This window comes from Astatotilapia calliptera, chromosome 12 (assembly GCF_964374335.1).
Source record: "Astatotilapia calliptera chromosome 12, fAstCal68.1, whole genome shotgun sequence".
NCBI lineage: Eukaryota > Metazoa > Chordata > Actinopteri > Cichliformes > Cichlidae > Astatotilapia > Astatotilapia calliptera.
The window spans coordinates 17799764-17827114 of NC_137433.1; the positions used below are offsets into that span (position 1 = coordinate 17799764).

General features: G+C 41.3%; 1 protein-coding gene across 1 annotated transcript in view; it reads left to right on the forward strand.

Annotated features, from left to right (window-relative positions):
• Window positions 1-27351, forward strand: part of arb2a (ARB2 cotranscriptional regulator A) — a 164326-nt gene that overhangs the window by 62234 nt on the left and 74741 nt on the right. Inside the window, exon 8 of the mRNA XM_026188413.2 lies at window positions 8052-8171. Coding sequence (XP_026044198.2) covers window positions 8052-8171 — 120 coding nt within the window. The remainder of the gene's footprint in view (window positions 1-8051; window positions 8172-27351) is intronic.

Consider the following 27351-nt stretch of genomic DNA (forward strand, 5'->3'; position numbering starts at 1 on the left):
CCAAGCACAATGTTGACTTCCTTTGTTATTCAACTATTAAACTTTCGGCAACTGAAGTATATTGCTAATTGATTTAGCACTTCACAAAGCAATATCATACTCACTCACTCACCTTGAGCAGGACTTAGATTTTGCTGCTAAATATACTTGTCTTTGCACGATTAACGAGTGAGCAGTTAGGATCTGTGTTGGTGCCTCTTGAATTTTGACCTTTGACCCAGAAGTGAGCAGGATGTTAGCATGTATGACCTCGCCTTTATTGTCCACCCCCTCCCTTCGCCGCATCACTACTCCACTGCTCATCCTCTATCCGTCCAAGAGCAAGCTGTCACATGCACACATGGAGATATGTAAAGGCTCACACATACCAGCAGACAAAAGAGTAAAGAAGGTGAAAAGAGAGCTGATAGTGTGTTTGTGTGTGCTTGTGTGCGCTTTTTTCCTTCAACTCTGTTGGTCAAGGTGGGTGGTGGATCAAATCAAACCTCTTTAGCAGGGCTGTTTTCATCTTTTTTTTTATACAGCACCCACCCAAGACACACTCACTCACCAACCTTTGTATTCGCTACACCTCACAGTCTTACTCCCGCTGGGCTGGCAGACCACCTGCACACAGCCATTCAGAAAGACACATATTCAAACTATAAACCTCTAGTCCTGGCAATATCATGACACCCAACAAGACAGAAGAAGCACCTTAAGCTTGAAATAACACCTGTCTTGCTCTGAGTTTATATTTGTGACGCTCCTGAAATTACAGTTTATCATCTCTTTTTTTCCTTCTAGTTGACTCGCAAAGATTGACAGATACACACAAATACACAGCAGCCCACTGATAGAGTTGAGTTGATTAATACGCTTCCTTACACACATTGGTAAGCTCTTAACTGCTTTTAGGATTCTTACTTTTTAGCCTTGGGTTCATAGTGTGCAACCTCTCAACCTTATCTAATCCTTCTCTTCTCTGCTCCTCTAGATCACACACCAATGGGCCATGTTTAGGGGGATATTGGTAGAGGAGAAAGAAAAAGAGAGAGGGCACAGGGAGGCATGGAGGGATAGAAAGTCTGATCGGAGGGATGCTGATGAGGATACTGGAGGGGAAGCGGGTGGGGGGTACTTTTTTAGCACTTAACCATATAGAAGTTTGGGAGTTCACTTTACTCTGAATTTTAGCAGTAATCCAGTTAGCTATTTTCTGTCAGCCAAGCGGAGGAATGGCAGGAACAAAAGGCACATTCATGGGCTTAAGAAGCTTCCAAAGAGTTCACCCAAGGCTGGCTGGCTGGGATTAGGCCAGCAGGCCCTGGAAAGAAGAAGGGGAAAAAAGAGCAAAGAGGACAAAAAACAGAGCTTCGCCTTTCTTTAAGCACCACTTATTTTTATAAATGACTTGAATGCTTTTCCTTCTTTCTGTTTTCGTGTTTTTATGTTTCTCCTTTCAACGCTGTACATTTCTTAAATATTGAGAAAGAGAGGGAAAAAGAGAGGCCCTCACTCCTAGAGGAATTTAGGGTTTCAGATTGAGGCTATCCCTTCTTTTCCTTTACTTTTGCTATATAAGATTCACTGCAACTTCAGTTGTCACCATGATATCTTTGTGCTCTTCTCTAATATTTTTCACTCGTTATAGACTTGCCATAGTGGCAACTGGAGGTTTGTTTGTTTTTTTAAGAAAAGTTTTATCTTTAATTTTTTGGTGATATCTTTTACATAACCTAGGGGTCTTCTACTACTGATCTTTTTGGATGCACGTAGTGTGTTGTGTATGTCGGTACATTTACTTTTTCTAGGTTTTGCTTCTGAAGGCCCATTATTTCCAGTTGTAGCTGTCCACACCAATCAGCTGGGGTCATTGTTTGTATCTAGGAGCTTAATTAATGAATTGCAATATATGCTACTGTAATAGTTGGCATAGCTCAAAACATTTAAAAACAAAGAAATATTCTATTTTGAGTGATGCACTGTGATAATATCATATGGTGGGATGTCTGGTGATTCCCACCTCTAATTTTATGCCTTAATACAATTTAGTTAGGTTCTATAAAAATGACACTTTACAGAGTTGTCACGTGTTTATTTCAGTTGTAAAGTTGGATGATTTGCGCATTGAAGTCTATGGGGTTAGACTTGTTTTAGGAGCCAGTGGTTTTGAACTGAAGTTTTGGCATTTTGGTTGGCTCCCTTCTTTAGCTCAGGAAGTTGCTGTTTGTGCTGTACTACAAATTCTCTAAGGTACATGCACGCAGATCTACACACAAACACACCAAAACTCGATCATAAACTTAAGACGTGAACACGTAAGTGCACAGTCTGACATTTGTATTGCGACACGGTACTACCGTGTTTCTCTGTGGATTTTTGCTCTTTGTCACCTTCACCTATTTGCCCCATTTTGTGGTCCACAAGCAGTCATACAGACATAGTTTACCTGACCTTTGATCTGTAGCCTTGCCAAGAAGTGAGGCTCAGCATTTCTAAGGACAGGTAGGGACTTGATTAACCTCTGAACCTAGTCAGAGGAGAGGTCAATGACCCGGGCAAGAGGGCAGCTCACAAGCTTGCTGCAGAGAGCAAATTGGCTGGATGCCACTTTTGCATTTGGGTGTGTATGTCCGTGTAAATGTGGCAGTGAAGGAGCTTTGATGTGTGTGCTTGTGTATCTGTTTTTATGAGCCAAGTCTTTTAGGTATGCTGCCTGTGGCATTTTTAACTTTAACTTTATTTTATATTAGAGTTGTTTACGGCAGTTTAGCTTTAACTTCTCAAAGTTTTAAAAGGGAAGGTCTGTTGGATTCAGCGCTGTTGGTTTGTGTGTGTGTGTGCAATTCTGAGCGCACTTATTTAGTACACAGCATATGTGCATGCATGCATACCTGTGTGTTTGTGAGTTCGCTTGGGGCAGAACAAGTGTAGCTGGTCTCAGATCCCTGCTCCCAATCTTCTACTCAGGTCAACCATCAAACACATCCATCCTGCCCTCGCTCACACCTCCCCACCCACTGAGCTCCCTGTCTCTGTTTCTTTCCCTCTTTGCACACAACCCTGTTGTGGATACTGGCTGACCCGAATGAAGATATAGTCAGACACACACACACAGCACCTCAGGGTCATCCTGGAACAAACACAGCCTTGTCTGCCTGCCCGCTTTCCTTTGCCTTATGTCAATTAATGACTCGCAGTAATTTCACCTGACAATCCTGGCGGCAGCACGAGGCTAGCCAAGATGTCACAGTGATGACCTTTCTGGCCCGCAGACGCTCTTTTCTAATAAAGAATCTCACAAACCCACAGCAACTTCCTTTGTACTTTGTTAATGAGTTATTGATTTGAAACAATGCCCTGGCAAATATTGTCAGAGCAGACTGACCCTACCAAGGTCATGCTATTTTATTGTATACAGTCTCTGCACGCTAATCTGAACGTGGGATGACATGTACGCCGTAGTTTTGCTCCTTTCTCTGGCATCCCCCTCTCTCTTTCTCTCTCTCTCTGACTCTTTCTCTTCCCCCTTACACTGTATATCCCCTCATTGCAAAGTCAAGTAACACACCTACACATATATTTCTCTCTCTGTCGTTCTCTCTCTTCCCCCCCTTGTTAGTCTTGCACATGTTTTTCACCTCATTCTCCCTTTTCTCCGTCTCTTTCTCGCATCATTATATTCCCAACTCTCCATAGGTAGTATACCTGCTAATTACCTACAATGCCACAGTCATTATTTTCCCATCTCTGCCGCTAATTTGCTCCATACCTTCTTTTCCCCCCACTCTAGCAGACCCATCAGCTCCCAGACAGCTTCCAGCTCGCCTGAGCTCTCTGTCTGCCTTTAAAGAGAGAAAAGAATGAAACAAATACAGGAGGGGAAGAAAAAACAGGAAAACGATGGCAAAGGACTGCACGTCCCAGACATTGATTAGAATGCAATTGCAAACAGGTGTCGTAGAGGTCCGCTATTTAATTGTGTGCGCAGAGACATGTACAGAATCATGCACGCAGTCATTCACAAACAAACACAAACTAACTGATTCTAATAACCTCTTTGCTAATACCAAACATGTAATTACCTACATTGCTTATTTAATATTTAGTCATTAGCCCAAATGAAAACAATCCTGTTCTGCACTGAGCTGGACATATTAAAGACTGTAATGACTAGGGCTGCAGGTTGGTTTACTCAGTGTGTGGCCTGCGAGCATGAGGGGACTGAGAGATTGGTCAGACAGTCTTTACTGTGTTTCTGCTTGTCAGTGAGAGAGCAAAAGTGAGTACGAGAGTCCTGTGTAATTTCACTAATTTCTTTTTGCTTCTTCCTTTGCAGAAAGACATTGTTGTGTGACCTGTGCGTTCTGTTGCGTTTAAATAATTCTTCAGCTTTCTCTGTGCTCTGTCTTTCCCTATACTTTTTTTTGGGACTGGAACCGTATCTGCCCAAGCAAAAGAGTCTAAACCCAATGAAGTTGTTTAGAGATCCCCGTGACACTGTCCTGACACTTCTGGCTTCCGCTGAAAGGTTTCTCAGTGTAAAAAGTAGAATGGCTCTTATCCACTAGATTCCTTCCAGCCCACACTGCTCACCGTCTCCCACCTTGAAATTTCAGCTTCCTCAGACATCCGCTATCTTTTTGGATGACTGGAGAGGAGGAGCAGAAGGGAGGAGCAGGGAGGTCTGCAGTGGTTGTTTGTCAGAGTGTGTTGATGTTGTTAGATTCATTGTTTCCTGTGTTGGTCAGACACTGGGTTTGTGTTGGCGTTGAGGCTGTTATTCTGGCTGCAGTGCACTCCTCTCTTCTGCTCTCCTCTCCCTGCTTCTCATTACATTGAATAAACACAGGGCAAGTACTGGACCGGACAAACTTTTGAAGAACGCGAGTTTCAATCTGTGTGAATGTACTGGAGCATGCCTGTTTGTGTGTGTTTGTGGTACATGTGTGTGTTGTGTGCACACTCTTGGGTGCCTGCAATTAAGTATGGCTTTTGACTGGAGAGTAAGTCTTTATTGTGTAAGTAATGGAAAGAGCTAAATTGAACAATTTCTTGAAACTAGACAATTGGAAGGCACACTTTCAACAGAGGGCTAACAGTTGGAACCACTTATGGACTGAAAGTGGGATAGATCTTCATGCATAATGTTACTCTAATTTATTACTTGAAATCAGTGTTCTGCTGATTGCAAAGCAGGATCTTGGCTAAAACCACATTTTGTTTCGCTGACTCATTGAAGTCATTTGTATTTTTTTTTTAACGTGTGTGAATAGTTTGCACACAGTATGTTTTAAGCATGGAGTTCCCTAAATGTTTCTCAAAGTCTTTGTTGTGTCACTACCTACATTGCACTTTATTCACATGATTGATGTAGGTGCATTTGGATGAATGTTGGCGTGGTAAAGGTTTGTAATTTCCAAGTTTGAAGCTGGAAGTACACGTCAAACTCTTCTCACTGAGTAATTCTGCTAGACACACAATTGTACTCCTGTTATGTATCTCTCACTCACTCCCTTTCTCACTCTCTATAACTTTCTGATAAAAAGCTGTCTTTCAGCATCTGGAGACTGTTTTGTCCTGGGTGTCTAGAGTTCGGATTTGTACTTTATATTCACTGAGGGGACAGTATGGATTCCTATATATGTGGTAAACACATTGTACACACTCTCAAATGTCCCTTGACAGCTATGGTTGAAGTGTGCTGGCAACAGGTGTGCAGTGGGGAGGCTGTTCTGACAGTACTGGCAGATGCACACAGATCTACGAATGCGCACACATACACACACTCAAAGGCAGAGGAAAAAAATCTCTGGAAAATAAATAAACTAAGATACCGTGTGAGAGCTGGTGACGGGAAGCTAGTCTCACAGGGCAGCAGACTCCACTGCAGCAAATTAACTCTAGGAGATAATTGCAACAATATGCAAATGTTGTTTAGATAATTCAATACAATGTCATGTCAGGTAGTCAGTCACAGTTGCCTGATACTAAGGCAAAGACTGTATGTGCAAATTTGTGTGTGCGTGAGGTTAGGGGAAGGAGTCAGGAACACACCACCGCATGTTAAATCCTGCAGTGTTTTCCAAAATTATGAGTCATAGTATAGGAACAAATAAAGACATTTATCTTGTCCTCACATGGGCAAAAAACTAATATCGTGTCAGTTTTACTCATAGCCAGGTTTTGCCCTATTGATAACAGCACTTTTGGACTTGTTTAGGCGTTGGTATGTGTGCTACATAGAACAGCAAGCCATGTCTAATGTCTCTATGTCAGTGAACCTTGGGTGGAGAAGTGATAAAATAGGAGACAAATGAGTGTGAAGAAGAACAGGTGGTATCAGTGAAGGAGAAAAGAAGGTAGAAGAGAAGGGAAGAGTGAAAAAAGGAGGCAGGCTAATAAAATGGGCTTCATAGATGAAGGGCGACATGGTGGAGAAGAGAAGAGGGAGACTTCAAAGGGCTTTGATGTCACAGCCTTTCAGACAGACAACTCTTCTTCAGCCAGCCGCCGCGTACATGCCGGAGACCACATACACATGAATGCGTGAAAAGTAAAGGCATAGCCCTGATGGCAGAAGGGCAGGGCAGAGCGGAGTTGCCTGCTCTTGCATCACGCTCTGTGAATGGAGGTTGGTGCTGACACTACAACCCCCCTCATGCTAATCTAGCGCAAACACAAACACTCTGACAGGTTAATTTACCTCTAGACAAACATGGCAACAAAAACACACATCAGCACATCATCAAATACTACAACCGCACACAGACTTGCACACACTGATGCACGTGAGTGAAACCATTGAATCAAATCACAAGCTCGATTACTTTGTACTAAAACTAAACTTTAAACCACATCTTTGTCTGCAGTGTGTGTGTACGAGTTGTGTGTTGAGCACCTTCTTCTCAGTTACCACCTTGAATATTGAAGTAATTATCTGTCTGACATAATACAGTGTCCTCACACAATGAAAGCAGAATTGCGTTAAGTAAAAGGATGGTCTCTTAAGATATCTCCTCTGTCCTTTACCATAAAATTGCTAATTGCTTTTTTGAGTTTGATTGAACAGTTTGACTCTCGATTAACAGATGCGGATTTCTTCTCCAACAAGCCGTGTGTTTGTTTACTTTAGGATATTATTTCTGTATGCATAAGCGTGCCAATTAAGAGAAGTATGCGTGTAAATAATCAGGTTTGCGTTTCGTATGGCTACAGTTTCTCGTGTTGTTGAATCGCAGGATACAGGTGTCTTCAGTTAACAGTTTCTTGTGCAGTGTAACCTCTTGTGCGAATGCGCTGTTGATTTCTGTTGTGAACCAGACAGCCTGATAGAAAATCAAAGTCTGGAATCAATGTCACAAGTTCATTAATGGTTGCCCTTTTCGCAGCTGTACACTTGCTATTGTTCTTTCCAGTCCCAGATAAGCACTTACGTCTCAGGTTAATTAAACATGTCTTCTGGTTGCGTGTTACTGCACGTGTGTGTGTGTGTGCTCGCACAACTGTATACATGCAGATGAGATTGAGAAAAGATGTAGGGGAATTTATTTGTGGTACAGCATTGTGCTTGAGTGTGTGTTTTGTGTGTACGTGCATATGTCTCCTCTCTGTCGTCTTTTTTTTTTTTTTTGACCTTGCCCTGGTGTCTTCCCATTATGCCTCTACTGGTGTTTAGATGGACCATTGATTCAGCAACGGGGTACAAATTAAGATTTAAATGTTACGTCATCCTGCCTATTGAGTTTTACATTTAGGGCATTTGCAATATGCAAGACTTATTGATCTGTTGAAGTGTGGCTCTTTGTAGAAATCACCTCAGGCTACATCCACTTTTCTTTTGAATTTCTCTCTTTTTGGCTGGGCCTAGAGGGGCAGGTTTTGATGCTGTAGCATTAAAGCATCAATAGAGTTTAATAACTCTATTGATGCTTCATTGTCATTGGCTAGACCCTTCTTAAATGTTTTGTAGTTGCACAACTGGAGTTTGTCGGTAGCCTTCAAGCGTCAAGGATTTCTTTGAATTGTCTTTGTTGTGGATATGACAAAGCATATTTTTTGTCTTGCAGGAAAACGGCTCCTCAGAGGAACATGTGCTGTACGTGTGGGATCACTTTGTGTCCAAAGCCGCAGCCAAGAATGTCTTCATCATGGCCCATAGCTATGGAGGACTGTCTTTCGTTGAGCTGGTGAGTGTTTTAGTTTTCCGCTTGTCTTTTCTACCTCCTACCAACAAAAGCATGCACTGAAATGGACAATACACTTCTGTTAACACAAACACTATTGTACGTGTTTGACCCTTACACTACTTATTCTCGAACACACACACAATAATACAGTGCTGTGAAAATGTATTTCCTGCTCTTCCTGATTTCTTTTTTGAAGATTTTTCACATGTAAATGATAAACAATAACTAGAGTAAAATTGAGGGACCAAAAATTATCCAAACATATCTAACTCTATGTAAAAAAGTACCTTTATTTTTTATTTCACTAGCCATACCCAGGTCTGATTACTTACTGCCCTTTTGAATAAAAAAAATCACTTAAATAGAACCTGTCTGACAAAATAAAATTGGCTAGAAGATCTGAAAAAGCAACACATCCCGAGAAACAAAGTCAAACAGAATCCTTGACATCTGTTAGTCTGAGAGGGTTACAAGGCCATTTCTGAGGCTTTGGGACTCCACTGAACCATGATGAGCGCCATTGTTCACAAATAGAGACAACGGTGGCGAACCCAAGAGCGTAATGATGACTTATCCAGGAGTTCCCAAAAGAACCCAGAACATCTAAATAACTGCAGGCCTCACTTGCCTCAGTTAATTTCAGAGTTCATGATTCGACAATAAGGAAGAGACTGGGCAAAAAATGGCATCCATGAGAGAGTTCTAAAGTAAAAACCACCGCTGATCAAAAAGAACATAAAGGCTCATCTCACGTTTGCCAAAAAAAGCACCTTAATGATCCTCAAGACTTTTGGGAAAATATTCTCTGGACTCACGAGACAAATGCTGAACCTTCTGAAAGGTTTGAGTCACCATTACGTTCCGTTGTAACATTCAGACATGGTAGTCTGATGGTCGGGGGCTGCTTTGCTCCTTCAAGACCTGGACAACTTGCAGTAATATATTTAACCACGAATTCTGCTCTCTACCGGAAATTGCCGAAGGAGAATGTCAGTTTGTGCCCTGAAGAAAAGAAAAAAGAAGGTTTTGGAAGGTTATTTAAAGTCCACACAGAAATACAATTGAAATGCTTTGGCATGAACGGACAGGGGAAAACCTTCCAATGTGGCTGAATTAAACAACTTTGCAAAGAAGATGGGGGGAAATTTCAAATGCTGTATATTATTTCAGATGCTTGATTGCAGTTCGTGGCACAACCAGTTTAGGGGGCATTTGCTTTTTCATATAGGGCCAGTTAGGTTTGCATAACTTTTTTCGGTTAATAAATAAAATCATAATTTAAAAACTGCATTTTGTATTTGTCATCTTTGTCTACTATTAAAGTTTCTTTAATGATCTGATATGTTTTATTGTTACAACTATGCAAAAAGTAAGCTATAAAAAAGGAGGTAAATACTTGTTCACAGCACTGTAAAGACAAATACACAGTGATATTAGCATTGGCCTCCGCAGGAATACAGACACCAGGCTGGCGATGTGTGAAGCTTGGTCAAAAGATTAAGAATAAAAGTGTGTAGTCTCTTTGAGAAAGAAACTACTACAACTATTTAATTCGTTTTACCTTTTTAGACAATCTGCTTCATCACTATCTTTGGGTACTTCTCTGCACATCAAGAACAGGAGGGAAAGAAGGGAAAGTTGTCTTGATAAGGAAAGAATAGCAGTCCAACAAAAGTGTTGCTGAGATCTGCTGTGCAGCATGTAGATCTCTCCACCTTAAGAGTGACCTTAAGAGTGACAGTAGATAGATCAAAAGATGGTGGGAGGGAAGAGAATTTGACTTTGAATGATTCAAAGGAGAGGTTGAAAATAAACGTTTGGCTAGCTTCTTACCTTTATAACCCAGCCCTTCAGCTAAATGGGCCTACAATGTGTCTTTTGAGGTTTAGACTAAGGCCTCTGAGGTTAATGTTTTATTTTCTAGTCTTAAATTTACAATGGATTGTGCATCGCATAATAATGATCCAACTCTTTTGTAAGTGTTTTAGTGAGAGTTACCAACTGCAATAATGAAGGTTATGTGCAGATAATAAAGGCAATATTAGTGGGTTATCCTTCCCAAGCCATAATAGCATTTAAGAGCCAAGCTTAGGTACTATTTGTTGTTTGGTTTTCATCCCAGAGAAATCAAAAAGTGCCTTTACTAATATTTGAGTAATACACTGTTTTCATCATAAGAGCATGCTATTATTAGTACCTGTATCATTACTTGAGTACTTCTTAAGTACTAATCATTTAAGTTGTTGGAAAGTTGTCTACTAGGGTATAATCTTCCTGAGGTGGGCTACAGGATGACTATTTCTGACTATTCCTGTACTCAAAGCAGTCTTTCTAGCGTATAGAAAGACTCAGAGTTGCAGTACATGTGTAAATATGGCTTTATTCTTAGAAACAGTGATTAGTTGCATTAACTGTCAAAATATGATTATGGTTAGTTTGGACTGCAATTTAAGAAGCTTGCTAACTAACACATTGCGCTAATTGTGTTTGCAGGCCTTTCTATGATCTGAGAGCAGGGTTTATTTTGCTGCAGGTTTCTTGATCTGGGGAATCGCTGTTAGACTCAGTACAACCAATATTATTATATCTCTCCTTTTTACTCAGGAAGGAGAGGAGGAAAGAAGCTAAGAGGATAGGGCCTTTCATGGGGGGATGAAAGGTGGCCACTTCTCCCACTGGTGTTTTCAGGGATGTTTTATTTTCTTTGTTTTCCTTTCACCTACTCTTTTTTTGTTTTGTATTTTGTAATTTTAATTTGGCTGCTAAATATTCATGCACTGTTTTGTCTGTGACAGCTTCACAATCTCTTGGGCTTTTTCACTGTGTGACGAACACTAGCTTTTCTCTCGATTTGAATCTTTCTGTCTTTCTGTGTTTCTTTCACTCAGACTCTCTTTGCGAGGCTGTGTGCTTTTGTGATGTACAAAACATGCATATATATTATGTGCATATACAGTATGAATAATTAGCATATACCAGATGCAGTATGGGGGAAAACAACATTAAAACAGACACTTTAAAGATTCTTGTGTTCCCTTTTTGTGTCAGGGTATTCAGATATGTTCTTATCAAGTTTCTGCTGAGGCCATAGTAGTTTATGCCTTTAAATGTCAAATGCTCTTGACCTCATCTCGACACTAATACAAACACGTCAAATCAAGTCCAGATTTTATTTGGACCTCCACCATGTTTGACATTGGCCATTTTCACACATGCAGTGCAGACTTTAACTTTCTAGACATTACGTGATGGAGGTGCATGTGACCACAAATGCCTGATCCAGCAGTTTCAGACATTTGTCTTTAACAGGCCAGCTACACAAAAACCCGTGTGATGTTCGATTGCAGCCATTTGTAGTGAAGTGAGAATCACGTAGGTAATGCTTTAGTAAGTTCACAGTAGGTAGGCATTGCGTGTCTTCTATAGTGTACTAAACCATATTACCAGTAATAAAAACATAACCGTTGTTTGCAGTGTTCCAGCATGGTTCATGACATTTTCCAGATTTCATGTTTGAAAACAGCTATGAAAACTCTTATCCTTACCTCAATCTGTTGTGCGATCACCTTGGTTTCACCTGTCCAAAAGGTTTTATTCCAATATTAGACAGTATTTTCTAGTGAGATTGGACTTTTCTTATATTGTCCATATTTACATTCACAGAGGCATCTTTTGATCAGAGATCAAAACAGAATTCTGCTGTCATCCAGTTGAGTTAAATCTTGTGGATTTCTGTTATGGGTGTGTTAGCTCAAAAACATGTTTATATTTTAGACTCTTTAAAATAGCCACGCTTTGCTCTGCTTTGCACACTCTTGGCCATCTCTTGATGAGCTTCATGGCGTAGTCCTTGAAGGAGTTCCCAGAGATGCCGAAGCACTTGTTGGAACTTTGCCTTTACTTTGTGGTCCATCTCATCCCAAACCATCTCGATAGGGTTTAAGTCAATTGACTGTGGGGGCTATGTTATCTGGCGCAGCACTCCATCACTCTTCTTCTTGGTTAGATAGCCGGGAGGTTTGTTTGGGGTCGTTGTCCTGTTGAAAAATAAATGATGTGGACTATCATTTATAAAGGCAAACCGGATGGGATGGCATGCTGTGGTAGCCATGCTGGTTCAGTGTGCCTTCAATTTTGAATAAATCCCCAACAGTGTCACCAGCAAACCACCCCCACACCATCACACATCCTCCTTGCTTCACGGTGGGAACCATGCATGTAGAGACCATCCGTTCACTTTTTCTGCATTGCACAAAGACACAGTGAGTTGAAGATCTAAAATTTAGACTCATGAGCCCAAAGCACAGATTTCCACTGCTCTAATGTCCATTCCTTGTGCTTCTTGGCTAAAAAAAATCTCTTTTGCTTGTTGCTTTTCCTTAATAGTGGTTTCTTAGCAGCTATTTGACCATAAAGACCTGATTCACACAGTCTCCTCTGAACAGTTGATGTACAGACGTGTCTGCTACTTACACTCTGTGTGGCATTTAACTGGGCTCTAATCTGAGGTGCTGTTAACTTGCGATTTCTGAGGCTGGTGTCTTAGAGGAATTTATCCTCAGCAGCAGAGGTGATTCTTGGTCTTTCCTGGGGCGGCTTTCCAGACTGACTGACCTTCAGTTCTTAAAGTAATGATGGACTGTCATTTCTCTTTACTTAGCTGATTGGTTCTTGCCATAATATGAATTCTAACAGTTGTCAAATCGGGCTGTCAGCTGTGTACCATCCTGACTTCACAACACAACTGATTGCCGCAACCCCATTAAGAAGGCAAGAAACTCCACAAATGAACCCTGACAAGACACACCTGTGAAGTGAAAACCATTTCAGGAGACTGCATCATGAAGCTCACTGAGATATAATACATAATTCCATATATCTTGCTTCATATATTTGATGTCTTCAGTCTGTATCTACAATATAGATAGTAGTAAAAATAAAGACAAACCATTAAATGAGAAACTTTTGACTGGTAATGTATATATATATTCAATGCAGTGCCCCATTGGGCCTGGAGCCTATGCCAGCTGTCATGGGTGAAAGGCGGGGTACACTCTGGGCAGGTTACCAGTCTATCACAGGGCTAACACAGAGAAACAGACAACCGTTCACGCTTGCATTCACACCTTTGGCCAATTTAGAATTGCTAATTAATCTAATCCATGCATGTCTTTGGACTGTGGGAGGAAGCTGGAGTACCCGGAGAGAACCCACGCAAGTACAAGGAGAGCATGCAAACTCCACATAGAATGGGACCAGCTGGTCGGTGGATTCAAACCCAGGACTTTTCTGCTGTCAGGCAACATTTCTAACCACTATATACACATAAACACACACGCAGAGCCCATATACAGTACAGAGCACTGTTGTGATTTTTTTTCTAGACTTTTCTCTGCTTCAAGGAATGTACTACAGAAATAACATAAAAATATACACATGGGATTTAAATCAGCCACTATGTACTTCTTACTTGTTATTGCAATATCTTACCCACAAGCATGCACACACATACATATACATGCTTGCACACAGTCTGCTTAATTGAAGTGAAAGTAGTCCAGTGGGATGTGATGGGAGGTGTGCGTGTGTGTGTGTGTGTGTGTGTGTGTGTGTGTGTGTGTGTGTGTGTGTGTGTGTGTGTGTGTGTGTGTGTGAGCTGGCAAGTGGAGACTGGGGCCTTGTGGGAAGAACCATTTGACACATGAGAAGACCAAGAGAAAACAAGTTGTCTGTGGGTTAATTACTATTCCCCTTTGCAGTTAATAAATACATTTCTGATCAAGCACTTCAAAAAGGCCTGCCATTAATTTCTCCCGCTCGCTCCCTGTGTAGCCAAGAATGTTAGCCCCTGTTTAGAGCACGCAAGTGTTTCACTGCAATTCAATTCTTTTAAAACCTTTCACAGTGTGTGCTGACCAATTATAGATATATCAAACAGTAAGTAACTGCCTCTGATTGAGAGACAGAGAAGCTTGTGCTACAGGGAGGAACATAGTTGCTCTTTCTGCACTTTGCCCTACCGTTTTCACTCTGTGTCCTTAAGCGATCACAGAATCCATCCATCCATCTCTGTTCACTGCTCCTCAGTTTCTCTTTCAGAGTCCCTAGGCTCTGACACTTGCTGTGATGCTTGGCCAGCCTGTTCCACCCTGCTCCACCCTGCCCCTTCTTGTTGTCTGTCAGCTGTATAGTTTTAAAGAAATATGGATCGTGTTCCCTCAGCTGCTGTCCTAAATTCCTTGTCCTTAGTCCAGCTCTTCTACAGTAACTACATAATAGAAGTTTTTAGCCCAGCTGTGGAGTACTATTTCTTTCTCTCCGTCTCCATGTCATGCACACACATACAAACACACACGACCCTGCTTGTTTGGGTTCCACATTTCCATTATGATTAGGACATTATCTCACACCAAACCAGAAAAAAAGGAATGGACAGAGGAGATAGAGCCATACAGGATGTGAAGGACCTGCATCCATCTCTCCCTCCGCTCGGCTTGTTTTTTTCATTATTTTTCGTTGCCAGGAGTTAGGGGGGTGGATGTGTAAGTGTAAGTGGTGGTGGTTCTGTTGAGGAAGGGTTGTCTAACCCACACTAACCTTCCCGCTCACAGAGTGAAAAAGAAGCACTCTTATTGGATAGGACAGGGCATAATTATATAAGGTCTTATGTAAGAATGCATCTGTCTCCTAGTACACAAATGTGTGGGTGCCAACCAGACAACCAGCCAGCCACCACAACAGCCCCTCAAAAACATGGTTACAGATTTTAAGTGCCCTCTTTGAATACAGCACATACATACATTACATGCTTGCAGAATATCTTCGAGTACACTTTCTGTTTACGGCCACCTGTTTCCATCTGCAGTAAATATACATAATATACAAATATATTTAAGTTCTCTCTCTGGGTGGTAATTGTTTGTGCAGTTTTATATAAGTTGTGGCTGGGTGTCAGATGTGGGAAGGGTTGCTTGAGGGTTTTTTTATCCCCTCCTTATGGAGGGGAGTAAGCATTGTTTGCTGCACATCGTGGTATAGAGATTTGAATTTATAAGTTGGAAGTATGATTAAGAGCACTTGCATTCTCAGGCTTTAGGTTTCTTGCTTCTTTTTTGAAATCTTTGAACTTGTACGCAATCATCTTTACAATACTATATTTGACATGTCAGGTCCTGCCCTGCCTGTGGCGATCAGCAGGGCTGGACCCAGACAGGTGTCTGGAATGTGGTAACAGGTGTTTTGCAAACAATCCTGTTTCCTGTTGTTACCCATTTTAAAACTCTGGAATAGATAATAATGATACTTTTACATGAGTGTATTCTAATGATACATTATAATATCAGCATGCAGTTTGAATGAAAAATTGGCTCATGTACATTTAGAATGTCTTAATATTCAGTGCCCCTAAAGCATTTTTGTGAAAAAGATGATCCATGTTTTTTCAGCCAGATTTTTGTGTGTTCCTAAAAGCTTTTTGTGATGTCACAAATTCTTGGCGTTCTCAGTTTTTGTACTTTTAAAACTGTTCAGTGGGTTGAGGTGACCATGCTAGAAAATCCATCACAGTTGCCAAGTTTGGATTCTTTGTGGTCCTCGAACAGTTTTTGTAATGTTTGGAGGTATGCTTAGGTTCATTGTGTTGCTGCAGAATTAATCTTACTCAACTAAGATGCTAAAGAGAGGACATTTTTTTTGAGAATGAAGTGTTATTTTTCCTTGGCCAGGATGGAGTCATTTCAGTAAAAATATCCAGTGCCAACCTTCCTAGGCTTTAGTATTCCCCCATTGTGTTTTATTGCCAGTTCTGTTACTTCCATAAATCTAAAATTGTGTTCATCAGTAAATGTGATTTTTTTTTCCAGTTAGCCACTTCAAAATTCTTATCTTAGCCCATCCAAAGTATTTGGTCTTGCTTTACTTTTCCAAGCAGCGGTTCGGAAACCACTTTTTGTCCTTCTGAAACACTACTAGATTCAATTTTGAAGAATACTTTTATGATTTGAAACTTGTGTGAAAATTCAATATTTTTTTCACCTGCTGCAAAACAAAACAATATATTGGTATGATTGATGGTATGGTCACTTTTGCTCTGCCTTGGAAACAACTGATGTAATTTCCACAAAGTGTTTAAGTGTCCTTCACTGCCTTTCTCATAAACAGTCACACGAGCCACTATCTGACGCTGAGGAAGCCCCTCTATTCTTTTTGTGATGCATTTAATTAGTTCTCATGCCATGTTTCTCACTACTCCAGTGCTACTTTGTTGGCATTGTTCTGCTGGAAACTTGAGACTCAGCCACATTTATAGTGTGTGAAAAATGACTGCATGAATTGGTCAAATCCACCTGACTGTTATCTGAATGTGTGATTAAATGGTACAACAACAAGAGGATTAAAGGGTTAGTTACTTAAAATGAATTTCTGATCTAAAGCTAGTTTTGAATCTTCATTTCTTATCAGTATAGTATCTTAATGTTTATTTTTTAGCCAAGAAGCAATAATCTGGGTATTCTCACTGCCACTTTAAAAAAATTTTATATACATATATATATATTCTTTACATGACATCATAGTTTAAGGTGCTCAGGGTTATATATGTTAGCTCATGAACTGTAATTGTTTATTGTTCGGCTACTTAGCAAAATAACTGCATGGAGCTCAGTTTAAGTTTCTTGGCATTTCACGCTTTCTTAACTCTTGACAAAGCTCAGCTGATTCTCAGATGTATTGGTGATGGCCATGTTAGCTAACATAGCACAAATATGAAATTATTGGATGTCTTCTCTTTGGTCAGTACTTGGGTGTTTTTCTCGCTGCAGCCATGCATGCGTGCACAGAGGTAAAATTGATACCGATCTTATTGCATTATATAAATCCCAGTCAGCCAGCAAACAAGTCGATTTCTCCAAAACTGTTGGAGCCTTCCTTTAAACTGTGTCAAGCTACACTCCACATTTAGATTTATCTGAAAGACTCTTTAAGGCCGGCGCAACCTTCACCTGTGCTCATGAACACACAAGCAAAAATCACTTAAATTTGTTGACAAAATCTCTGCTCTGAAGTCGTCCATTCGAAAATCCCCTCATCTAATGCTGTATGCACGTCTCGCCTGCCTTCGAAACTCTAAGTGCTTGCCTGTCTCTTGCTTCTGGAGGGGATGAAGAGAAGGTTTGTTTTTATCTCAAGGTTCTCCATAGCTGGCGGGCTTGCAAGCGGTGCAGTTGTAGAGCAGTTTCCTGCATGTATGTCTGTCTGCTTGTGCTTATATGTGTGCGCGCGTGATTCTGTGTCTTCTGCACGGGCTCTGTGTTTGTCTGGTTGCATGTGTGTTTATGTGCTTGCACGTATGTATATGCACACTTCTGTGCGTCTCAGCCTTTGCCTGGAGAAGCCTGTATCGTCCTGAGCAGAACAGCTTGGTTAAGAGAGCAGCTATCAGCGCCACGTTAGGAGAGGAGAGGACAAGAGAGGAGGAGAGGGTGAGAGGCAATGATAAATGGCTGGGGCACACTAGCAGAAATTAGTGGAGCCGTATGCAAAGCTGTGGCGTTTTGTTTGATGTGAAACAAAAGGACCACCACGACAAAAGTGCCTGCCAGCCTGCACGGCAGGACAGCAGCCCTCAGGACATACACCATCTCCACTGACAAAGTGTGCATGTGTAATTGGATGTGTGTGTGTGTTTTGGTGCGCACTTGGGTGTGCACGTACGTGTTAATGCATGGCGCTGTTTTCTTGTCCTGTCTATATTATGTATATTATCTCTCTGTGTGTTTTTGTGGTCTGGTCGTAATGACAGACAATGCCTGGCCCTTTGTGTGCCATGAAAAGATATGGTTTCTTCCTCTGTACAACTACAGCATATTTGCTCTATTAAGCGGCTGAAATACAGCCGTCTAATTTCTTTGTGAATGAATAGGATCTTAGAGAGCGCCTCTCCTCTTAACATAAGGATGTAAATTGAACTGTTTAAATGTCACGGCTAGCAAGCTGATTTGATTTGAATTGATTTGCTTGTTTCTGGAAAAAAAAAGACCCCCCTTGCCAAAACCTTAGCTGTGCTGGTTGCCACAGATAGACCAAGGTCTTTCTTTCCACCTCAACAACACATTGTAGGGCCCCTGAATTCTTCTATCTGCTGTGATTATGTACAAATGGCCTTCATTTGCCATCCATTTCAAAGCTGTAGTGCTGCATTGTGACTAGAGGCAGATGACGCAGACCAAATTACAGCGGGTTTGCTGCCTGAAAAGGATACTCACACAATAGGCTTTGTGAAGTATTCCCTTCAATACGTCGCCATTATTCTCACCTTTGTTGGTATTTCTCTCTATGTTTCAGGAGCATCTTTGGGTTCTAGATTGCATTTGTGGTGTTAGTGAAGAGTGGGGGGTTGAAAATACTTACCTCTTATGTCTCTTGTGCTATTCCTTCAATAATATCAAGGGTAATTGATTTTGTGATAGATTCGTTTTTTGTTTGCTTCCTAGGTTTGCTTTTAATTTCCTTCATTATTAATTATGTTGTTTTATTGTTTTGAAGTTGCAGGTTAATCGAGATCTCAGGAGCATAAATGTAAAAATAGGGATATTTTTTGCCTCTAGATTAAACTGCCTTTCTCACTTTAGTCAGATTGTTTACACAGTAAGCAGACGAGAAGTAGTCTAAATGACTTCAGTTACCAAGAATCTTCCTAGAAAACAGTTGCTCCCAGTTGCCTATTGACTTTTTTACCTTCTTCTTTCCTGTTTTCTGCTAGCATCTGATATACTTTTTAGTTTGTCTTTCAAACTGTCGTATTGGTAGCTACCACTAACTGGCCAGCTAACTAGTTAGTAGTTGATATCTTATGAGCAGTGTTGGGTAAGTTACTTTAAATTAGTAACTTAGTTACATTACTAGTTACTTCTATCAAAAGTAACTCAGTTACTTCAAGTTACTCGTTACTTTCAGAGTAACTAGTTACTTTCAGAGTAACTAGTTACTAGGGAAAGTAACTTTGGTTTTACTCAGAATTCTCTTGTTAATGTGTTGCTTCCGTAACTGGATACCCAGCAAGATTGCCAGTCTTCTAGCTTGCTTACTTGCCACAAGTGCACTGTGCCACCTACCAATAGAAAGGAAAAAATAATGTGCACATTTCCACGAGAGAAATCCCACGCCTGATTCTATCCTAGCCTGCTTTTTACATCCAACACAAAAACTGCAGTCGTGGTGCTTTCGATTGTACTCAGAACTCGGAAATTCTGCCTTCTGAATAGGAAGATGTAGGTAACACCAGACTGCAGATGAGCTGCATACAGAGCTGGACTGGGACAAAAAAATCGTCCCGGGCATTTTGACTAGAGACCGGCCCACCATTATAGGAAAAATCATAAAGCCTTTGAATGAAAACAAACACTGTTGTGACAGTGATGTACACTGTTCTGATGGTATATATGTATCAATCTATCAATTGTTTGTTGCAAGACTCAGATAATTATTTTTTTAAAAGTGAGACATTTTAAATGAGAATAAGAAAGTATTCCCTTGTGCCCCCTTTCCTTTTTAATGCCCTACATGGACCCCTGGCAACACTTTGCTAGACCTGCCCCTGCACAGTTACCAGCTGTCAGCTACCTAAAAAAGGATCCTGGTGTTATTTGTCTCTCAGAAACAGTTCATAACTTCCCTTCAACTCATTCCTGTCACCTGAAAGGTAAACCTGTTTCTCCATCACAGCTCTGATGATTCAGTAAGGACATCTCCTGGTTTCATCTTCATGTTTCCCTCTCATCACATAACCAAACCGATATCATGACCAGCAGGTTTACAGCTGTGGCTCCAGCCAACATCAGCTGATACTAGAAATTAATATTAAATAAATTCTAACAACAGCTGATCAAACGTGCTGCTGTTGTTTACCGCGACATCCGCTGGTTTCCTCTTTCTGCCGCAAAGTGGGCGATAAATAAACAAGAGAGAAAAGCCGATCAGCTGATCATTGATCAGTTTCATGATTGAAGTAGAAACAGGAGAGGGAGGGTGAGAGGATGAGAGAAGAAGCTGTGCAGCGTAAACACAGAATAACTCCAGCTTTGTGTCTTTTTCATTGTAGCTGAAGTCCGGGACAAACTGTTCCTTTTCACCTCAATACGAAACACGTAATATTTTCTCTGAATACGAGACGATTCCGTTTTTTACGGCACGGTTGTCAACTCTAATAATTAACCTTATGAACAAAATAAAGTTCAACATCAGTAACATAGCACCCACCCAGCTGTATAGAAACTCCGTCATGCTAGCTAGCACGCAGTACGAAAAAGTCAGCATAACGAAAATAAACTCCACCTAACCCTGGTTCATATCTGACCCAGATGGACTGCAGGTTATAACTTCTTACCTGAAGTTCAGTTCACCTGACACTCTTGGACCAGCAGCCGCTTCGGGTCTCTCCTCTTGCCTCCTTTTTCCTTCATCCACCTGCTGGCTTCCACCACTTGCTAATGTTATTGAATCTGTGGAAGGTCCGCGATAGCCACCACACGAAGTAACGAATAACGAGCCTATCTAAATCCCAGTAACGAGTAACGCGTTCCCGGTTTTGGGATAATAACTAGTTACCGTGCTCGTTACCACAATAATAATGTAGTTACTGTAACGCGTTACTTAATAGTTAGTTACTTAGTCCCAACACTGCTTATGAGTAAAAAAAAGGCTTTTAAGTGCCATTGAATTTAACATTGATTAAAAAAGTATGTAAAACCTTTTTGAATCCCAAAGTTTCCTTCTGTTTTGCTACCGCCTTTCACATTTGCATTATTGCAGTCAGTTGTCTTTTTCCACATTTTTAGTAATTATCCGATGCCAGTCAGAGAGATTAATATAGAGTGTTTTTACAACACAGCAAAGGTAGACAGGCAAGAGAAGCTCTGAAAAAAGTGATGTGTTTAATGTTTTAACAGCTGTTTCCCTGAACTTTGTTTCAGCTGAAGGGCTACTGCAGGTGTGGCTAGGTAGATGCTTATCTGAGACGTAGCCAGCTACCAAGGCCAATTCAAGGTACCAGTTGTTATTCCAGACTTTTTACAATCTGGGGAATTTATATATCTTGTTTTGATCAAAATTTTCCTATAGTGCATTTAACAGCCCAGAGGCAGACAGAAGCTGTTGCTTTCACCTGAAGCTGTGATGCCGGATCAGTCAATACACTTTAGGACTTCATTTCCTCAGTTCCCTCTTTCTCTCTGTATGTATGAAGGCGTGTGCGCTTTTCTCAACAGTTCGGTAAGCTGCTGTCATTTTATTATAGACATCTGCTTATAAGCAACAAAGTTGTCAGTTTCCTGAGTGCAACAGTTATCTTGTACATAATAAAGATGCTCCTTCTAATTTGTCTATATTAGACTTTGATTGGCACCAATTTTAGACTCCAGCAGATGGAGGCATTACTAAATGTTGGTTATGAATCGTTTGTCTGGTCTAGTCCTTGGTCTGACCATCCATGGTTTTCAATGGTCGAGCAAGCTTTCACTAGCTCGTCCCGGTTACCCACTCCTCTCCTTTATTATTATTTTTTCAAAACACAAAGATGTTGCCATGGTGATGTAATTGAAAATCATTACATCTCAAACAAGTATTGTTGAGGTGACTATTCACAAGTCTCACCTTTTTGTCTTCCTGTTTTTTTTTCCCCTTCCTAGTAAAAAGGAAGTGCAAAATCCATCTGTCCTTAGTGCATCATTGTGCAAAGGCTCTTTTTTAATCCCTCTTGCGCTGCCCATCCACCCCATAGCCAAACCTATTCAACACAGGGTCTTATTCACCACTTTATGATATAAAACACAGAGCTAGTTAAAGTTCATTTGAGTTCAGTTAAATCTTGAGGGATTCATCATTACATATTTACTGGCTGAGGCTGATCTTGCTGTAAGGTTCTACCCTCGTCCCATTGATCTAGTGCGCATGTTCACTCCCGAGGTTACAGGACGTGCTTCCATTTGCATAAGGCCCTGGGCAAGGTTCTTTCCACCATTGATTGGCCTGTCCATGAGCGCCCCGTGCCTTCTCACATTGATCACTTTGTTTTTTCCCGGAGACAGTGCTACTCAGAGTTCAGCTGCAGCTCTAGCATATCAGACCTGCCGGAGGAAGAGAGAGAGGGACCGACGGAGGGAGAAAGGAGAGAAAAAAGAAAGAGAGGGGCAAGATGGAGTCATAACTGATAGATGGAAAACCAATAATAATGCACCAATATCTTAATACTTTGCATACTTTTTTCTATGAGTTTTAGAACTATCAAAGTATGAAACACTTTCCATTGCCACCTACGTTATCCCTCTTTCAGCCCGTGTTTCCTCGAGTAAGCTGCTTAAGAAAGTAGGATTCAGTAAAATCGCACACAATAAAATATATAAAACATTCAGCACACTCAAACATATATTGCCTTTTCTTCTACCTGAAGTACTGCTGAAATTGAGCAGACCTCCTCCCTTTCTGTTCATCCTCGCCCTGGTCCGCTTGTATCAGTGTGCTACAGAGCAAACTCTCCTCTAAGCTGTCTGTTACTTGTTTTCTCTCTCCCTCTCAGTAAAACTGTCTTCCTTGTAGGCTGCTTGGACAGTCTTCCCTCACTTTACCTTTCACTTCCTCAGAGAGGATGCTGTCTAGGCTTGCTCACGGTTTCTCTGCTGTCAACCATCCATAGTCTTACTGTAGTTGTGAATTCTTATAAAGGCTGAAGATGTACAGCTATATTTCTTGAAGTATTTACTGAAGTAGACTTATTTCACTCAGACAGGTCTAATCATGCAGTCATGACTTTGGGTGTCGCATAAAGCCATACATGCATTTTGACTTGTGCATATGTGCCATTGTGTCTTTATCCAGCATGGCGTCAGTAGCGGCGCAAGGATCAGATTCCCATGATGCACCTCTTCTCTTTGTTCTGCTTTGTGAAAGCAGTGCGCAGCTTTGTCTGCCTTTCCCGTTCCACTCAGCTCGTTGCCTCAGCGGCAAGGTCTCAATCTCTTCCCTCTCTTTTTCTTCAGACCTCTATCTTTCTTTTATTCGCTCTTTAATACGCATTGGGCACTGTTATCCATTTTCCCCCCACTCCTCTCTCATTTATTGCCTTTTTCCTTTACATGGCAACCAAATTCGCCGTAATTCTTACTTTCCCTTTGCCTCCCTGTTTTTGTTTTTTTTTTAAATGTCAAACCACTCCCTCCTGCCGCTGCTTTTTGTGGATAAAATACTTCTAAGCTTCTTTGGTGACCCTCCTAGTATCTACTTTCTTTTACCACTTAAACTCGCCTCTTTTCATTTTCTTGTTTTTATTTGGTTTCATGGTGTATATGGTATTTTACTTTGTTCTTTGCTCTTCCCCTTTGCTTCTGATTCAGTCACTTTCTTTTCCCTTCCCTCTCTTAACCTCAACTTCACACCAGATTTTGCCGCTCTATTCTTTCCCAGCGATTCTTATCCTTCACTCGAGAATGACCTCACTCCTCTCTCCTTCACACTATTTTTTATGTCTTTTAGATTTGTCTTTTTCAACCATCTCGCCCTAAAACCACTCATTTTTCCCAGTGATTCATCATTCTCGCACTTCATGCTTACAGTCTTAAAGAAGAAGAGAAAAAAAATCCCTCGAGTGCTGTTTATTTTGTGTGAAATCATTTTAAATTAAATAGCGATCTCAACCTTATAACTCAGTACCATCAAGTATGTCAAATAATAAGTGATCGTAAAATGCAAGTTTAAAAACTTTCCCCAAATATTTACCAAGTGGATTATTTTTTTTCTCCTTTTTTACTCTGACTTGTCTTTTATCATCTCACATTCGCTGTTCCCACTGTGGTATTTTCATGCATTCACCTGCTGTGTCTGGGTGTGTCATCTGGTTACGACCTAGGTCACCTTCACCGAAGAGGGAATACAAGTGCTTGACACGAGGTTTGAATGTGTTGAAGATGACATGTTGACAGCTCAAATGAATCACTTGTCACGTGTCATTTTTTTTCTTTCCCACTTGTTAATCCTTCGGTAAGAATACAATATAGGAGAGGAATCTCGAGCCCATACCGGGGTTGCAAATTGTCACGCAAGCATCGCTCGATTTCGACACTTGGAATCCAGTTTGCTTTTACGTTTTTGTTGTTTTGCTTTTTATTTTTCCACTCTGCCCTCAAGACTGTGAATGGTCTCATTCTGTGGCAAATGTAGCAGGGAGAATACGTCTTAGGGATTGAAAGGAGAGAAAGTGTTGTGTTTGAAAAGCTGTGAGGCACAGCTAGGCGGATCCTGGTGCAAATGTCAGTGAACTCAGTGACTCTAGGGTTGAAGTTTAAACCCTCTCTCATTTGCTCCTCTTTTCTGTCTTTCTTTTTATTCTCTTTTCCCTTTTTGCTTTTTGTCTTTCAAACTCTGCATCTTCATCCACTTCATCCTCTATCTCTCTCCCTCTTTCTCTCTCTGTCTGTCTACGACTGCTTTTAAAGTTCAGTGACTGCTGTGTTGGTTTTCTGTGGTATCGGTCTAAACCTTAAGTACCAGGGTCACAGGAATTTTTTAGTGCCTGTCATTTTTTTGTGTCAGTGCATAACTTGCAGTGCGTAACTTGTGGGGTTTGTTTTCTACTTATAAGTGCAGCTTTTAAGCCGAAGGCACATACTGATGAGACTGATGGTAAATGGAAAACAGGCAGTGCCACAGTGTTTCAGTCGGTTCATTTTTTTCTGCTTTTTAAACTTGGTTTATCCTATATGGGCTATTCAGCTGATATATTCCCAATTCTATAGCCTTCAATACTCACGGAAAGCCTTGTTTGAATCCTTTATGGCAGTTTTTTCCATGGATGTGTTTTAGTTATGTACCTGCAGTAAAACATTTAATTTTTTAAGCCTGGAAAGCCGACAGTGAAAAGAGATGAACTGTTTTATGTGCCATTTTAAGGCTTTATGTGCTGTGAAATACGATGGGGTTATGAAAGACCAAAGGAAGGTAGAGTGAGGAAGGGAGAAGGAGAGTGAGGCAGAGACTCCTGGTGTGGAGCACCCTTTGATGTCTCGGAGTTGAATATGGAGCTCACTGAAGGGTAGGCCTTGTTTCATGGTGGGAATATGAGGCTGATCCTGCGGTCCGATTTAAAAAGAAAAAAATCGTACACACATTCACAGATTTTTTTTTAGAAAATACCATATTTGGGTATAAATGTTTTCATTGTTAAACCAGAGTTTTCATTTTACTCCATAAGGCCTGTTTGTTGTCCCAGTGAACTAGTTTTTGATTCCTCCCTTCATGATGTCAGTAGTTCATGGTTCATATTCAGATCAGTTAGCAGGCAAGGGTCTTTGAAAGCATGTGTGTCTCTGTCTCATATATATTCTGCGTTCCTATTAGATGGCTTCACACTTGACTATTCCTCTGGACTCCGCTGACACTGGCTTTCATGCATGGCCTGCCTCTACCTCTTTCTTTCTCCACCACTTACGTTCTTACTTTTGTGGCCTTGAGCATTAAAAATAGCTCGGTGGTGTCAGATAACTTTTAACCTCATCACCACCAACCAACTAACATGTTCAGTAGATCCCCATCCCCCATCATCGTTTGTTAACATCCATCTCTTCTTCTGCCTTGTTTTCTCCATCCTCGTATTCCTTTCACCAGTCTGGCTCCTTCCACCCGCCGCCCTGACTGTGCCTTCCACACGTGAAGCCATTTTTCTCATGAATTAAGCCTCTTCACCTCTTGCCTCCCTTCGCCTCTATCTCTCCGCGCTCCCTCGCTGTCCTTTCATTTCTGTTTTCGTGGTGTTGCTTAGGGTGATGGTTAGTTGGTTTGGTCTGAGTTCTCTTTGATGAAAACACTAGGGGGCACTGCCTGTCCTTTGTTACCCCTCTCTTTTCCTTAGAAGGTTTCGATGCTTGTGTATTTTTGTATGCATGCTTCGTCTTTGTCTGCCTGACCATGCATGTGCTCTTGTTTGTGTTTGCATTTTGTTAAAAATCAGTCCCTTGTCTGTAATGGATGACACAGATCTGCACTGAGACAGACAGGAAGGCAGACAGGCGGCAGGTCTCTGGTGGTCACCGGGGCCACTGCTCAGCACCCATCCGCGTCCCCCTGTCCTCACACTCACCCCCTGTTTCTGTTTGGTGAACCCAGGGGTGTGGGTTAATGAAAAGGGCTTGGACCACTGAGAAGAACGACAGTCATCTCTCAGCCACCTCTGCTCACCTCCAGCCCTCAGAGACTCTCACTCCATGACAGGCCCCCCCTCTTCATGTCTCTCTCCCTGTTTCGGCCTCTATCCCCTGGGTCATACCATATCATCTGGCTGCCCATTGGCCGCCAACAAAACACAGCATTTGAAAATGATAAAAAAAATAAATAAGAAGGACGGTGGAACATTTTCAGACTGGAGAATGTCTGTAAAAACAAGTGCACGAGAACAACTGTCCTGTTTATTCAAATGCCTAGCAATCGGACTAGGATTTGGATGCCACTGTTGAGAGGAGACGGAGAGGACGCAGACCTTTGTTTCTGTTTTGTTTTTACTCTGCTAGTCGGCAGCTTCTAGTTTCGCTCCACTTCGTGTGGATACCCCAGCAGTACTCTAGTTTTGTTCTTTGTATCCTTTGTATATTGCAGAAGCTATAGTTTGCAATTAGTGACCATGTTCTTTTGCCTCATTTATCGTTAAGTCCGCTGATGAATGTGATTGTTTTTGAAGAAAACCGAATTATTGATTTGCGTTGTTGTCTATGGTGAGGAGACAGCTGATGAGGGGTGTTTGATAGTGCTAATTGGCAGCTCCCATCCATGCAGTGTGTGGTTGGTGGTGGGTTGGGGCTGGGCGAAGTGAGGCGCTGTTATTGTTTAGAGGTGTCAAACCCAACACAGAACAAAGAGGACGGGAGAAATGTGCTGCGCTCGCCCATCAGTGTGCTGAATGCAGCTTATGCACACACGTGCACACGCGCGTATAAATATATATTTTATATATGTATGAATGCACATGTGTCTGTCCACCCAGGCACATATCTCACACAATAGCACATTACCTGACGTCATATATAGGGTTCACTCGTGCTGACATGCACACACATACACACAGACGGTGCACACACGGAGAAAAAAATATTTTAAAATGACAAGATAATCACTACATTCAAACTTACCTTCAGCTCTGCATAAA